Source organism: Falco cherrug, chromosome 2, assembly GCF_023634085.1.
Source record: "Falco cherrug isolate bFalChe1 chromosome 2, bFalChe1.pri, whole genome shotgun sequence".
NCBI lineage: Eukaryota > Metazoa > Chordata > Aves > Falconiformes > Falconidae > Falco > Falco cherrug.
In genome coordinates, this window is record NC_073698.1 from 18,367,952 (window position 1) to 18,383,821 (window position 15,870).

At 37.1% G+C, this 15,870-nt stretch overlaps 1 protein-coding gene across 6 annotated transcripts in view; it reads left to right on the forward strand.

Annotated features, from left to right (window-relative positions):
- ATM (ATM serine/threonine kinase) overlaps positions 1-15,870 on the forward strand; it is an 80,087-nt gene that overhangs the window by 10,750 nt on the left and 53,467 nt on the right. For 4 of the 6 annotated variants that reach the window (XM_055702143.1, XM_055702144.1, XM_055702146.1 and 1 more), the window contains 17 exons: positions 710-875; positions 1,167-1,405; positions 2,239-2,402; positions 2,786-2,955; positions 5,105-5,476; positions 6,030-6,224; positions 6,538-6,633; positions 7,658-7,883; positions 9,846-9,977; positions 10,745-10,870; positions 10,992-11,081; positions 12,088-12,259; positions 13,420-13,619; positions 14,115-14,197; positions 14,305-14,460; positions 14,905-14,980; positions 15,132-15,262. In XM_055702143.1, coding sequence (XP_055558118.1) covers positions 710-875; positions 1,167-1,405; positions 2,239-2,402; positions 2,786-2,955; positions 5,105-5,476; positions 6,030-6,224; positions 6,538-6,633; positions 7,658-7,883; positions 9,846-9,977; positions 10,745-10,870; positions 10,992-11,081; positions 12,088-12,259; positions 13,420-13,619; positions 14,115-14,197; positions 14,305-14,460; positions 14,905-14,980; positions 15,132-15,262 — 2,794 coding nt within the window. Of the gene's footprint in view, positions 1-709; positions 876-1,166; positions 1,406-2,238; positions 2,403-2,785; positions 2,956-5,104; positions 5,477-6,029; positions 6,225-6,537; positions 6,634-7,657; positions 7,884-9,845; positions 9,978-10,744; positions 10,871-10,991; positions 11,082-12,087; positions 12,260-13,419; positions 13,620-14,114; positions 14,198-14,304; positions 14,461-14,904; positions 14,981-15,131; positions 15,263-15,870 lie in introns of those variants that run through there. The other 2 variants (XM_055702145.1, XM_055702147.1) reach the window with 2 other exon arrangements.

The following is a 15,870-nucleotide window of genomic DNA, read 5'->3' on the forward strand; positions in this document are numbered from 1 at the left end:
ATTGTGCTAAACTGGTGGTGATGTTTGGGTCAGTAACGTGCTGCCATGATTTCTATGAGGCTGATGAAAGGACAGTGTGGTGATTCCTCAATGGGCCTTCACATAAAGCAAAAGTCTGAGGAAGGGGCATTTCCTTCAGAAAACTTGTGAATGAGTGCAAAGCATGGGCGTGTTGGGCTGCAGGCTGGAGTGAGCTAGCTGAACTGCATGTAATGGAAATAGGGGGAGCATCAGCACCAACTTCCTGATCTGTTTACCTGTTCCTGCTACACCAAATTCTTTGTTAATGTATGTGTGGCTTTTAATTGTTTCTGAGTACTTTTATTCTGTATTCTGCAACAAATGGGGCCCATTGTACTGAGCAATCAATGTAGAGTAGAAGTTGAGTGTGGAAGTAGCTGTGAAAGTTGATCTTGTGGCTATAGCTACTTTGCTCAGTGTAACACAAAGCAGATTGTATCCCAGCTCAGAAAGAATATAACTTTACTTCCAGCGTAGATAAGACCAGATGTTTTATTTTTTTTCCCCAGTTAACTTTGTGAATAATTACATGCAGCTGAATTCAGAATGGTGGTTTCTGTATATTTAATACAGCATTTTGCTTCAAGCATTTTTATGTAATCGTCTGTAGTATATATGTTTTTATATGTATTTGTATATTTGAAACATATATACATACTATATAATTTATTTTTTAATACATTTGCAGAGTTGCTGATCCTGTACAGCCAATTATACCTCGAATCTTCTGGGAAGATTAATAGAGTCTTGGTAGCTAGGATAATTCATACACTTATGAGGGGGTACTGCTTCCAGACTGATGGGTTGAGTTCTGATATGTTTATCTTCTTTTCGAAAGCAATGCAGTGTGCAAGGTATGTTGCAAGTGCTCCTTTTGTATGCTAATACCTACTTTTAAAGAATTCGCTCATTTTAAGTATTTGGGATTAGAATTGAGTAATAGCAGGTAATACTTCTTTAGACGTATTTTGTTCTCTCTTTGAACACCAATTTAATACATTCTTTAAAATATTAATAACTTCTGCATTTGTTAGGCCAATGATATTCTGAATATAGTTACTTGCTAGTATTTACATTTAAACAATTCCTGTGAAAAGACATAGATTATTTCTTCTGGAAGTTTGACTGTTGGGTTTATGTTGCAGGCAGGAGAAGAATACTGCAGGCCTGGATCATATTATTGGGGCAATGAATATCTTCTGCAGTAAGTTTGCTGTCAACTGTCGCATACGGATTTGTAAAATAGGAGAAGAAATTTTGCCTACAGTGCTTTATATATGGACTCAATATAGACCAAAAGATTCCCTGAAGGAATCAATAATTGAATTATTTCGTCTTCAAGTTCGTATTCATCATCCAAAAGGTGCAAAAACTCAAGGAAAAGGTATAATAAAAAGCTCCCTGGTTTTTTTTTTTTTCATCACTGTATGTGATGGTTCAAATTATTGTACCAACTTACTGAATTTTGATACTGAGATTTGGGAACATTAATGGGAGTGATGTTTACTTGTCAGTAGTTTTATGCAAGAGGTTAATATGGAGTGAAATGGAAATGAGTTTTCAAGTTACGCTAAGAGGATGTTAATTGTATTAAGTCCTGTGACAGTTGGTTATTTTATTTTTTTTTGTTATCAAAAGGTGACTTTAAAGTACTAAATCAAAACACAAATCTTTGGGGAAGGGAAATAACAGTTTAGAATGAGTTTAGATTGGTACATGTATTCGTATCTTATCAGGTTTTATTTAAGCCCAGAGATTACTGCTATGGTCTAAGCCTGATTTACTGTATAAAACCAGTCAGAGAACATCACTCAGTAGTTGTGTTTGTCTATTTCAGTTATAGTATCATTTTTTTAAAAGTTGTGGGGGTTTTTTTTGGTTGGTGTTTTTACTTTGTCTACAAATGGCAGTTTATAATTAGTCTGAATTTATCTATTGCATTTCATTGTAGTCTTTCCAGTTAGATAAAGAATTGTTTATTAGAAACATTGTTCCTACCCTAATTACTTCTATATGGTGATTAAATTCTCTCATAACTTTTTTCATTTTTTCACTTTAGTCATTCTTTATTATAAGACTAGTTTTGCAGGCTTGCATTTGTTAAGCTTTGTATGCTTTACTCTGATTGTGGCTGTATTTTGCATTGTCTAGGTAGGTTTACATATTATATCAAGTAGGTGGTGCATGTTATCTTTTAATTGTTTTTTGCACTTATAGGTGCATATGACTCAACAAAATGGCAGAGTATCTTACATAACCTATATGATCTGCTGGTGAATGAAATAAATCTCATCAGTAGTAGAGGAAAGTATTCTTCAGGCTCACGTAATATTGCTGTAAAGGAAAACTTGATCGAGTTAATGGCTGATATTTGTCATCAGGTAACATTTTTATTTGAATATAAAGTTGACCTTGTATTTACTATGTGGTATGTTTTGTTTTTTGAATATGGCTTTAGCATTTCCTTAAAATCATGCACTGAAGTATTAGTACCTTTTTTCTGTATTCTGTTGTGTTTAGCTGTTCATTTTTGTGCAGTTTAGAAATGTGTGAACTCCTAACTTATACTATGTTTCACTAGTGTTGCGTATTAGAATATAAACAGAGGTTCTGTTATAGTAAAGAATAATAAATAATAATTCTGATTGACTCTTAAGAGACTTTATGCACAGCAAAAAATAGAACAGTTTAGTTTGACATTTCAGTTTTCCTGTGAATACTACTTTTTTCTATTTGTGTACTTGCTGATTTCTCTTTATAAAAGACTTTTACAGAGGATACCAAAGTTCTGGAAATTACCCAGTCGCATGCTGTTTCACAAAGAGAGTTCAGGGGTGAAACAATACCAGGCAAGCGCAGGAGGATTGAACTAAGTTGGGAGGTAATTCGAGACAACCTGCAAAGATCCCAGAAGGATTTTGATGTCATACCTTGGTAATAACATCTTTACATGAAACAAATATTACTGCAGACATCTTTTTACATTTAGGCGTACTTCTGAATATGTTGTGCTTTCAAAATAGGTGTCTGCACGTGGTGTAATTATATATCTAAGCACTAAGCTTAGATTCTCACAGCATTTGGAAAGTAATGAGCAGTGGTTTTGGCACTCTTGCTTTAAAAGCTTTGTATCTGTGGTTTTCTAAGAAGTAACAAATGAGGTCTGGTAAGCTGTGTTGTAGTGTATAAGGTAATACTGACTGATTTTTTTACCTGTCTTTTGTGCTAGATATTACTAGTCTTTGTGTGTTGTGTGTGTGATCCAGTTCATGAGTATTACAGAATCACAGAATGGTCAGGGTTGGAAGGGACTTCTGGAGATCATCTAGTCCAACCCCCTGCTAAAGCAGGTTCTCCTAGGGCAGGCTGTACAGAGTCACATCCAGGTGGGTTTTGAACGTCTCCAGAGAAGGAGACTGCACAGCCTCTGTCTGGGCAACCTATTCCAGTGCTCCATCACCCTCAAAGTAAAGCAGCTCTTCCTCATATTCAGAAGGAACTTCTTGTGTTGCAGTTTGTGCCTGTTGCCCCTTGTCCTGTCATTTGGCAATACAGAAAAGCACCTGGCCCCATCCTCTTGATGCTCACCCTTAAGATATTTATGCATTGATAAGATCCCTCTCAGCCTTCTCTTCCCCAGGCTAACCAGGCCCAGCTCTCTCAGCCTTTCCCCATAAGGGAGATGCTCCAGTCCCCTCATCAGCTTTGTAGCCCTCTGCTGGGCCCTCTCCAGTCCAGAAGAATTAGGAAATTAATGCGAGATTTACTGCTGTCTTAAGCTGGTTGTGTCATAGGACAACAGCCATTAACAGTTTGGCCATTTTGAACTAGTTCACACAGTTTACTGTAATACTTGACCTGGAAACTGTGCCACATCCAACCTAGCCTTGAACGCTGCCAGGGATGGGGCAGCCACAATTTCTTTAGGCAACCTGTACCAGTGCCTCACCACCCTCACAGTAAAGAATTTCTGCCTAATGTGTCATCTAAATCTACCCTCTTTCTGTTTAAAGCCATTCCCCCTTGTCCTATCACTACATGCCCGTCCCTCTCCAGCTTTCCTGTAGGCCCCCTTTAGGTACTAGAAGGCAGCTGTAAGGTCTCCCCAGAGCCTCCTCTTCTCCAGGCTGAACAACCCGAACTCTCTCAGCCTGTCTTCATAGGAGAGCTGTTCCAGCCCTTTGATCATCCTCGTGGCCCTTCTCTGGACCTGCTCCAACAGGTCCTATGTCTTTTTTAAGTTGGGAGTCCCAGAGCTGGATGCAGTACTTCAGGTGGGGTCTCAGGAGAGTAGAGGGGGAGAATCACCTTCCTCAACCTGCTGGTCATGCTTCTTTTGATGCAGCCCAGGATTACACTGGATGTTTTTTGCTTTTACTGTTCTCTCTGTCTTCCTGACTTTTCTTGGAAACTGCTGTACAAGATACCAGAACAGTGTAGCTGCTTGTGAACTGAGTCCTGAGCTGAGGCAGCAAGTTTGTGTGTGTGTGTGTGTGTGTTTATCGCTTGCAGTATTGAGGCAAAGTGGCTGTTTAGGATCCTGTTGAGAAGTTAATATGCCATTCTGTGTGGAGGTAGCATCTCCAAGAAACACTGCAAGTACTGTTATTTACTGATTTGAGTAGAGTTGCACCCATTGCTATGAGCAAAACCCTTCCAACTTACCATACTTAGCTTAACATCTTGTTCATTAGATAAATTTTATTTGTCTTATCTGCAAAGACATTGCTGTAATGTTTCCTGCTCATGTAACTTCGCCCTTGAGGTCACTCCATCGGTCAGAGTGAATAACAGGCTAGCCCAGAAGAAGGAGAAAAATAATTTTTTTGCTTGAAATTTTCTTCCCTTGTGGTCAGAAATCAGTGAAGTCAGCTTGTAAATTAGTGATAATAAAGCTAGATGACCAGGCCTCACAAGTAAACCCAGTAGAAATACTGAATCTTTAACCTTTGATAGTAAACAAATAGCTTAATACTGGAAGTAGAAATGTGAAATGACAATCAGAGAACACTTTGTTCATTTACCTATGAAAATGCAGATTTATGTATGTTTGGTATTAATTGCTTCACTTTGTGTTTTCAAGGTTACAGATTACAGCTCGGTTAATATCAAAGTATCCCATGAGTCTTCCAAACAGTGAGCTACCTCCCTTACTTAATGTACTTCACCAGTTACTGCCTCAGCAACGCCGAGGAGAAAGGACCCCGTACGTGCTGAAGTGCCTTACAGAGATAGCTTTGTGTCAAAACCAGAAAACTGATTTGAAGAGCACCCACAAGCTGGAGCTCCAGAGAACCTGGGCAAAGATTTGGTCTCTTACCATTCGTAGCGTAAGTTTCCAGCAAATTGAAGCAGAGAGCTTTGGGCTACTTGGAGCTATGATTCGAGGAAACCTTGTTGTAACAGATAAAGAACTGTGGAAGATATTTTCAGGACCTGCATGCAAGCCTTCAAGGTAAAATGAGAAGCAAGGATAATATTTTTTGTCTGATTCCCATTGCTCTTTACTGTGCAGCCAAACCCACTGTATTATTAAAAATACTGTTATTGTTGTTGCGGCTGTATTTGTAGTTAAAAGCTGCCCACATTCGTGTTTCAAGCATTTGAAATGGACATAATTACCTAAGTCTGAAAGCAGAGGCAGAAGAGGCAAGCATCTTCAAATTTAAAATTGACTAACAGTGTAAAATGGAATAAAAATTAAAATCTGACTGAAAGAGATGTTGATTTTTTGAAGTTAAGAAGTATGTTTCCTTCTAGATTTTGATTCTAAAGTAAGTATTCTGAAACAGTCTTTAAAATAGACTGGGAAAGTCTGTAATAGCCCAAATGTGGCTTTTTGGAAATGCAGATTCTAATAGAGGAGTTTTCTAGTATGTGTGCTTATTAACTTGCTTATGTCCTTGATGCTCCCTGAGCCTGCAGAAATACTGACTTTGCTTTAGAGTGCTGAACAACAAATACCACATTGTTTCTCACAAATGCCCTGTGTTCAATTTTTGTTACAGTTCTGCTGTATGTTGTTTATCATTAGTGATGTCTGCCTATTCAGTGCCAGGAAATTTGGACATAGGAATGGAACAGAATAATTGTGAAAGAAATCTGGATTCTGTGTTAAAGGAGGCAATAATGAAATGGGTACTGTCCTGCTATTTGGAGGAGGAAATGGAAGAATGTGTGGAGTTGCCTCCGGTGCTCTGCAGGTAAAGTCTTTGTGGCATAATTTTATATGTAAGTTCACCCTTTAACATGTGAAATTGCACAGGGGAAAGTGGATTTGCAGAATTGTGTTATGTTAATGCTTTGGTAGAGTTTATAGGGTTTTTAAGTTTACTGTAATTTAGTTATCTGTTCATAAGCATAGCAGATACATGAACTGTGTGTTAGAAATCTTAAGTGAAAACTTAAGCTTCTTTGAAGATAGACTGTTAATCAGGTTGATGTTTGGGTGTGCTTCAGGAATCCTAAGAGCTTGTCTGATTCCAAGAAAATACAAAACAATTCTTTTTTTTACAGCAATTTTCCTCATCTTGTGGTACAAAAAATTCTTGTGAGCCTTACAATGAAGAACTGTAGAGCTGCCATGATTTTTTTCCAAAATGATGCTGAATGGTATGTTTTAAAATCAATTATTACAGATACTTAAGCTTTTATTTGTCATTTTAGCAAGCAGAGATAATGAAATGCGTAATTCCTCAAGCTCTTTCGCATCTTTCTGTAGATCTTTCGGATCCCATAAAAATAATAATGCTTTTTCAAATTGTTAAAGATGCTTTAAGCAGATGTTAAAATAGTCTCTTGCTGACAGAGTCAAAACTTCAGGTCAAAACTTCAGGTAGCGAACAAAATGCTTGTTAAGGAGTATGTGTATCATCTCTGTTCCGCAATACAGCTAAATGTGTGACTCTTTATCCATAAGTACATTAGGTAATTCTAATTCATTACAGTTCTGTTTTTTGAATAATTTGTAACTTTATACAAATACGTATTTGTGCTTTTCAACGTTACCTTCTGTCCTAAGGGAACCATATATCTTAAGAGTTTTCTTGAAGATAGATACTAGGTAGAAGGTTGGCTAGATGCTTACTGTCCATATGTCCTTGTGCCACTCCACCTGTATTTGTGGTTCCAGCCACGTTACTTGAATCTGTTGGAGACACTCTGTGCATACTCTTGCGTCTTTCACTGAGGCATGTATTTAAGCTCTTGGACTATATCCAGTTTCCTCTTAAGGAAACTGAAATGTGGATAACTTGTTCTGATGGAAGATAAGACTTCCCTACTAGAAGTTAAAAATACTGGTTTCAGGGATTTTGTGAATTTCTGCTACAATTGTGTAAAGTGGGTTGAGGTCAGCCATCTTAACGCAATACAGATGCGGCCATACAAACTACCATAGAGCATATGATCTGTGTGCAGGCTTTCCTTGGAGTTTCTTCAGAAAGAGCTAAAATGGTAGTATCCATTCCACAGTGAAAGTCATGCCAGAAATTAAAAGATCGGGCAGGGTTTGGAAGCACAGAAAGATAAAATATTTTATTTTGCTTCTGTTTATTTGTTGTATTTAAATAATAGTTTTAAAGACTTAGAAGTCATATACTGGCTACTCAAGTAAAAATGATGTCTCTTCTTCAAGTGTGCAACACTTGCAAGGGAAAGAAGACGACACTTTCTCTGATGTTGAAGAACTGTACCTGCAGACAACATTTGATGAAATGGATATTTTCATTAACTTCACAGTAAATGTCGCAGATAAAAGTGTGACTACTTCAAGACTTGCCATCAACCAAAATCTTAAGGAAACACTGGAGCACTGTCTTTTAGCAATGTCAGAAAAGCTTTTAAACAGCTATATTTCTAAGGTAAGTTAGAAATTACTGTTACAGCCTTACATTTGTCCTCCCAAACAATGTTTTTTTCAAGGCAAAGCATATAGATTTTCATTCCTTTTGCCACTAAAAATGAATCACAAGCATTTTTAAAACTATATTCAATAATACGAAAGAGAAAGATCTGTATTTCTTTATGCAACTGGCAAAATATTCGTAGTTCTCTAAAGTATGTGGGAATGTGTAGAAGCTGCACAGAAGCAGAAGTGTGTGCAAAGTTGCCACGTAAACCACTGTTACCCTGCTTTTTGTGAGTTGGTTTCATCTTCTGTGCCCCTGTAATGCTTTAAGGTCTTGCCGTTTTTCAAGCCAAGACAGCCTGAGACATAGAGATCTCAAATTGTTAGGTTTTATAAAAAGAGGCAGCTGTGTAAAGGAGTAATTGTAAAGAAAGCTGCAAATACAGGCTGTATTAACAAGAGCACAGCCAGTGCTCAAGGGAACTGATTACCTCCCTCTACTTGGTGCCTGCAGACGGCATCTGAAATACTGTATCCTGTTTGGGGCCTCCCGGTACAAGACAGGTATTTAGTGCATTCAGTGGAAGCTACTCAAAATGTGAGGGCTCCAGCACCTGGCCTGTGAGGAGACAGGGGAAACCAGGCTTGTTCAGCCTGGAGCAGAGATGACTTCGGGGGGACCTAACAGGCTTTGGAAAAGCCTGCCAGTGCCTGTAGGTTTGCCTAGAAGACAGAGCCATGCTCTTCACAGTGGTGTATTGCAGGAAGATGAGAGACAGCAGGCAGAGTCAAGAGGAAATCACACTGGATCCAAGAAGAATTTTATCTATGTGAGGACAGTCAGGCAGTGGCACAGCACAGGTTGCCCTACCTGAGAGGTTGTGCAGTCTGCATCCTTGGAGGTTTTCAGGCCCTGATTGGATAAGCCTTGACCTCAGAGTTGGCCCTGCTGTGAGCAGGAGGTTGGACCAGAGACCTGCCAAGATCCCTTCCAGCCTGAATAGTCTTGTGATCCTGTTTGTACCTTTCACTTGTTGAAACACCACAGAATCTCTCCTTTGGAGATAAATCTTGATTTGTAGAGGAAGAGCCACCAGATAATGGTAGAAAGTTTGTGAAAACAAAACCAGCAGGTTTTTTAAACTTTCAGTTCCTTTGACAGGCTAGCTTTGGTTTTAATATAGTGGTGTGCCTTCCTTGCAATTCACTGCTAAGGTGTAATATTTGGTGAGCCAGAAGAGGCAGTACCAAAGTTTGAAACAAAGTACTGGCAACTGGGTGTTATAAAACTTATCCCTGGGTTTGCATCTGTTACAATGGCATGTATGCATAAGTTTTCCCATCTTTTTTTATAGATACCTGCTTTTCAGGAATGTGATAGCAATCCTTTTTGGTCTCCCTTCCTGAGAAAGTAAGACAATTAATTATTTGTCTGCTTTTTTTCTTCCTTTGATCCAAATAATTTGGACAGGTAAAAAGTGATCTCTGACGTGCTCCTGCACTAAGTACACATGAATTTACAACCGTCTGTGCCATTTGTTGACACAATAGCTGCTAAGGAGCAACTTAATAATTTATTAAGATCAGAAGAGACAGCAGTAGGGATGTGATATAGTCCTGACTAGCTCACACTGTCTCTTGTCCTGGACGGAGGTAAAATGAATAAACAGAGCACTTGGGAAAAGCTGGAAGGATTGCTATGATGGAATCTAAAGGAGAGGGAGAATTTAAAATTTTGTGAAGGAGGGAAACATTAGGGCCATGGAACATACCGGGAATTTTATAACATGGAGTGCCAAAAGGACTTGGTAGGGAGCTGAGGCAACTGCAGTGCAAAACATTAGGATGCAGATCTTTGTTAATTCTGGTGAAACCTGTATATGAAAGTGTTTTTAAAAGACTCTAAAGAATTCTGTATTTTGATGGAAGAGTTTAATGATAAACCACTGGTATTTATACTGTGTATCTGATATAGTCAAAGGTTGTTGCTGCAGAACACCTTGTCCAATGTGTCCGTCTCTTGATTGGTGTTCTTGGTTGCTATTGCTACACTGGTATATTTAAAGAAGAGGATGCCTGTAAATCAGAGTTGTTCCAGAATGCTAAGGTAAGCAGCAATGCATTTGGGAGCTATTAAAAATAAAATAAGTCATTAAATACAAAATAATTTAAAAAAATGTATTCATGTTGACACGTTTTCAGAGCATTAATATTTACTGTGATTTCTGCTTAAAATAAGGCTGTTGGGAGAGGTTTAAATGTGTTACTGCTGCTGACAGAGAAAAGTCCTTGAAATTCTGTCAGTATACCAATGCATCAGTTTTGCAGTGGAGAGAATTCTAAATATTGCTACATTTGAATCACACCTTAAAAAAAATAGTGATGGGTGTGTGGACAAAGGACTACTTAGAGGATAACAAGTCCATTTCAATCCTTTCATGCAGAAATTTGTTAAGATCATTTGATGGTTTAAACCAGTATGAAGACAGCTACTACTATTATTGTTATTGTTATTATTGTTACTACTACTACTACTGCTGCTACTATCTGGGGTGGTTTCTTACTTAAATATGGAAACCCAAAACTTAAAAAATTATGGAGAGAGGCTGTATTTTTCTTTTGCGATGAAAGTATCTGTTTCAGTCAGGTCTAGGCCATCTTTTTATCACCTCTGGAGCAGAATGAGTGAAACAAAAATCAAAGAAAAAAAAAGTCCAAACTTGTTAATGCACACTTTAAGTATCAAAGCTGTATCAATGAGAATGTGCGAATGAGTATGAATGAGAATCATGTCCTTTTGTCTCTGTGTGTGCTGTGTATGTGCCAGTGCATAAAGGAATTTAACTGAGGCATTGTAACTTGCATTTTTACTAGTCTCTCATTCATTATGCCGGAGAAAGCATTTCTCAGTCAAAAAACAAGCTAAATGAAGAGGCCCAGACCAACTCCTTGAGGATCTTGATAATGCAGTGTACAAAATGTTTATGCAATTGTACCAAGGTAAAATTTATAAAGGAATTTTTATTTATTTCTTCATTAATGAGATCACAAAGTTGAATATCATATATATGGTACCTGAAAAAAATGAATTAACCTCTCTGTACATCTTGCTTTCTTACAGAACAGTGCTAATAAGATGCTGTCTAATATATTCCTGCGTTTGTTAACATCAAAATTTATTAATGATCTTGTAGATATTTGCAAAAATCTGGTAAGTATGTTCTATCTGTTTCTAGATGCAGCGCTCCTCTACCAAAGGATTGTTTTTACAGTATAATAATTTGGAGGCACACCAAATGAGATACTTATTACTGAAAAAATAAATCAAAAGACATTGAACTTTGTAAAGAATTCCTAACTGGGAACATTTTTATTTGGCATTTGAATGCAGGTGTAGGGAAAAAATGAGAGCCAATGGATAACATTTGATCAAGGTTAGCATGCCAGCTCACATAAAAAATTCGAGGGTTTTGGAATTTTTGTAATACTGTATTAGAGTAAAAGTATATACAGATTTTATACCACAGAATGTATTTCTGTAACACATAACACTTAACTTTAGTGCACTTGTAAAATTTTTAAAGCTTTTTCTCTTGTAGTTTGATGGGCTTATGTACCTTAAAACACTTTAAAGTTGTTGATTATATGGGTATTAAATCTTCTAGCTGTAAATGACTGTCACTGAGAAAAGTCATAGAGTGCCACATCACTGTGTTTAGCCCAACTCTTAAAACTTCTCTTTTTGGCACAATGTCCTGTAGTCAGGTCAAAGGAGGCAAAATCCTTTATTTTTTCAGGTGAGAAGCAAGAGTCTTACCTTCTGTTGACTTGTAATCTGGTAGGGAAAGCAGTAATTAGTGTGCCCTCAAAAAGATCATATGCCTTCCTTCCATTTCTTTGTAACTATGAAGTATAGCGAGAAGTTTGTGAGTCTTGTAGACAGAATTGTTTTTCAAATACTAACAATCTAAAACACAGAGACTAGCATCTGTCTTAGGAAGCTTGTATCCTAAAGAGAATATTTCAAATCAACAGTTCATGTGTGTAGAAGGCTGGTTTATCACAAAGGAATGGAATTCATCAATTCAATGTAGCCCTTACCGTCTTCACCTGTTCTAGTTCGCTGGGAAACTGTAGTGTCTTTCCTGGTGTTATGCCTGTGGTGTTTCTCCTGTCCTTAAAAACCAACTTGAAAAGGATGTGGTGGTTTCTTTTAGATGACGTTTACTGGAAAACCAAGTGTACTGCGACAAGTGGGTGTAATGGGGAATGATCCTGAGGAGAGTATAATGGAAGTAGATAACCAGGTATCTGATGATCTATTTGATGACCATTCAGTGACTGATGTCAGTGACACAAATGAATCTGGTGAGATGCAAAACGTAACAGGTAAGTCTTCTTTGTGCCCAAAACTACTTGCAATAGCTTGTTTTCACAGATTGCTCTTTGCTTGAAAGACAGATAGAAAGTTGTGCTGCTTTATTAGTATTTGAAGCAGGTAATGGTTGAACCAGGTATTTTCTAAACAGTAATAATTCTTTTGTACCTCATTAGTGTTTTAAAGATGTTAACTGAAGTGTTCTAGCTTATTTGAAAGGATAAATTTGTTTTTTATTTTATAAATAGTAAAATGCAAGCAGAAAAGCTAGCTAACTTGTTCAAAGTCAGTCAGAAGGTTTGGCAAAGAAGGTACTAGAAAAAGTGTCTGTAGCATACCCGTCTCTGTCCTTTGGCTGTGCTTCCTTTTCTTAAAAATAGTCCTATTTAATTTTTCTCCTTTTCCTAATCAGTAATTCTTGACACAGTCAGCTTTCTTATGTCTCTGGACCCGGACAGGAACATGAATCTGTCTGTTTATTCCTATTAGCAGCTATAAGCACTGATGTTCTCTTTTGTTTTAAATTCTTTCTTAAAATTGTGTGTATCTTCATTTTTAACCAGGACTGTGTCTTGTGTTTATTGTTGAATGAAAAGGATATTTATGCCACAAACAGCAGGTGGTCTGTTTTCCCCATCATGTTGAATAAGTGTCTTAAAATAAATAATTCTAATAAAGTTTGCAATCTCAGAAAGTTACAAGGGTTCTAAATGTGACAGGAAAAGGGCATTTGTAACTATTTTGTTTAGGTTGTAATTGAAATTTCAGTGAGGATATTAATATAGTAGTACTGGTCATCATTTCATTTTCTGGAAGTTTTGAATATAGTTTAAAATACATAGCTTAAAATATATTCTTAAGTTATAGTTAACAACACAAAAGAACACAGATGCAGATGGTTCTGGTGAATTCACTGATACCTTGATGGACAAATCAGCCATATGTATGGGCACATAAAATGAAAAGCCTCTGTTTCTGAGAGGGCTGTTGTAGAAGTGGGAAGCACACTCAAGAAGCTGTTACTGATGCAGTAACTGCTCAATAACAAATAAAGGTTGCTAGTACTCTTACCTGTTCTGAGAACCTAAACTAGTTTTGTAAAGACCTAAAATATTAACAACTCTTTATTGTCCTTGGAGAAGGATTTCTTACATGAAGATCTTATTTTCAGGTGCTTTGAGCCCGTTAGCTGAAGAACAGTTGACAAAGCAGGATTTACTTCTCCTTGAAATTCTGAGGTTCCTGTGTATTTGTGTAACTACAGTCCAAATTCAGACAGTGAGCTTCCGAGCCTCTGATGTGCGGAGGAAGCTGTTAATGCTTGCTGATGGCAGTGTCTTTGATAGTGCTAAGCCATTGCATCTGCATGTGGTGAGTGTGAGCTTTTATTACAGCAGACCCACCTCTGTATTTATGCTGGTTTTAAATGTGTATATTCTTGTCTTTTGTCATTGGTCCCCTGAGAAGACATTAAAATGGCTACTTCTAGTGTTTTGAAATGTGCTGTGGTTGGGGTAACAGCAGTTAGAATTTGTAAGCCAGAAACTGAAGAGTTGAGAAGTATAAGCATCTTGCCTTTATCATTAATTATTTGCTAAATAGCTAGAATTAGTCTCTAGTACAATAGGATCTGTGTTTTACTTTAAAAAGGACATGGCTTTAACTGCCCAAACTAAAAATGTCATGAGCTGTATTACAGTGTGATAGTCTTTGCATGAAAAGATGGTCAGTGTAACATGCAGGAGCTAACAATAGGTATCCTTGCTGCATGATTTCATGTAAGAGTTACTGAAAATGTTTTATAGTTTGTAATTTTCTTAAGTATTATTTTCCATTGTTCTTTTTTTTTTTTTTCTTATTTCCCAGTACTTGATCCTGCTGAAAGAGCTCCCTGTTGAAGAACACCTCTTGCCTGAAGATGATGTTCTTATGCTTCTTAGACCTCTTTCGTAAGAGCGAAACTACTCAGCATGTGTTAGAGCTATTTTAGTTCAACAGCTAGAGGATTTGGGGGCTGTTCAGTGTTTCAAGATATTTTTCCTTGCTTTCTTTACAGTGCTGTATGTTCTTTGTACCGTCGAGATCAAGAAGTTTGCAAAGTAATTCTAAATAATTTGCTTCCTATAGCAGTAGGGCTGACCCAGTTCAACACACATGCTGAAGAGACAGGGGATGCCCAAGGACAATTTTTGACAGTTGTTGGAGCCTTTTGGTATGTTTTATCTATTTAATGCAGAAGTCTATTTGGCATAAAGTTTTTAACTTTGCTGTCAGTCTGAAAACTGTAGTGTTGTTGTGTGTCTTGCTGTTGGTATCCTGTGATATCTTTATCCAGCATTTAACTTTCCAGATTTTCTGTCATGTTGTATTTGTAGCAAAGAATCGTATCATCCTTAATATAGTATTAGGACAATAAATGCTACATTGTTGTACATTAACAAAGTCTGATTGTACTCCAAATTGCATCAGTAATTCTAAAAAGTGATAACTTCAACAACCAAAAATAAGCATTGCTTACAACTGTAGATTATCAATTCTCCAAAACATGCCTACTGAGCACAAAAGAATGAACTGTGAGCAGCAGAAACTAACTTGTTAGACTTCTTCTCAAAATGGTTGGCAACCTTTTCGTTTATTCAAATCTTCCTTATTTTAGGCATTTAGCTCAAGGAGGGAAATGCACAGCGCCAGTAAGAGTGGCCCTTTTAAACTGCATGAAAGCCATGCTTGAGGTAATGCCAGATTTTCTGACATTCATTAGCATGTTAAGTATATACTTAAAGTGTACTTAAAAACAGTATCTGAAGATCTTTTGCTTTCATCAGTGTATATTCCATTGTAGGTCTTCAGTATATTTTAAACCACAATATTAATTTTTTTCAGGCTGATCCTCACTGCAAGTGGGCAATACTTAATGTAATAAATGAAGATCTACCTGTGAATGATGCTTTCCCACGTTTTCTTGCAGATAGTCACCATCAAGTTCGTATGCTTGCTGCAAAGTCAATTACCAGGTGATAATGTAGATCTTCTTTCCATTTGTAAGAATAATGCTTAACTGGGTGTTACTTCTGCTACTGTACAGCTGCTGCTTTCAGTACTTCTGGGGCTTTAATCTTAACAGAAGATAAAAACCTACCAAGTTACTTTGGTTAAGGTGTTCAGACTTTGTCTACATTTTAAGTATTCTGTGATGAGAGAGATATCTGTATCTATATATAGAGAGATAAGCAATATATATTAAAAAACCCTATATGTGATAGCAAATTTTGCACTAAATTTATTATGCAAAACTTGAATAGGAAATAGTTGTTTACCCTCTAGAAATAGGTTAGGTATAATGTGTAGCATAAGAACTTTTTCAATGGATCTTGTGTTTTGAATACTGTGTATAGTTCTTTCTCCATGCATCAAAAAGATGTAATTGAAGTGGAATAGGAGTAGAGGAGGGGTGTTCAAAAGTATGAAACAATTTACACACAGCTATTGGTTGCATAAACTGGAGCCCTTCAGCACAAAAAGTGTTGAATTGCAGGAGGTATAACATAACTCTAGAAAATCTGGTGTGGAACTAAGTGATGATTGGCAGTCTTTTCTTTTTTAAAGACTAGGCAACATCAGG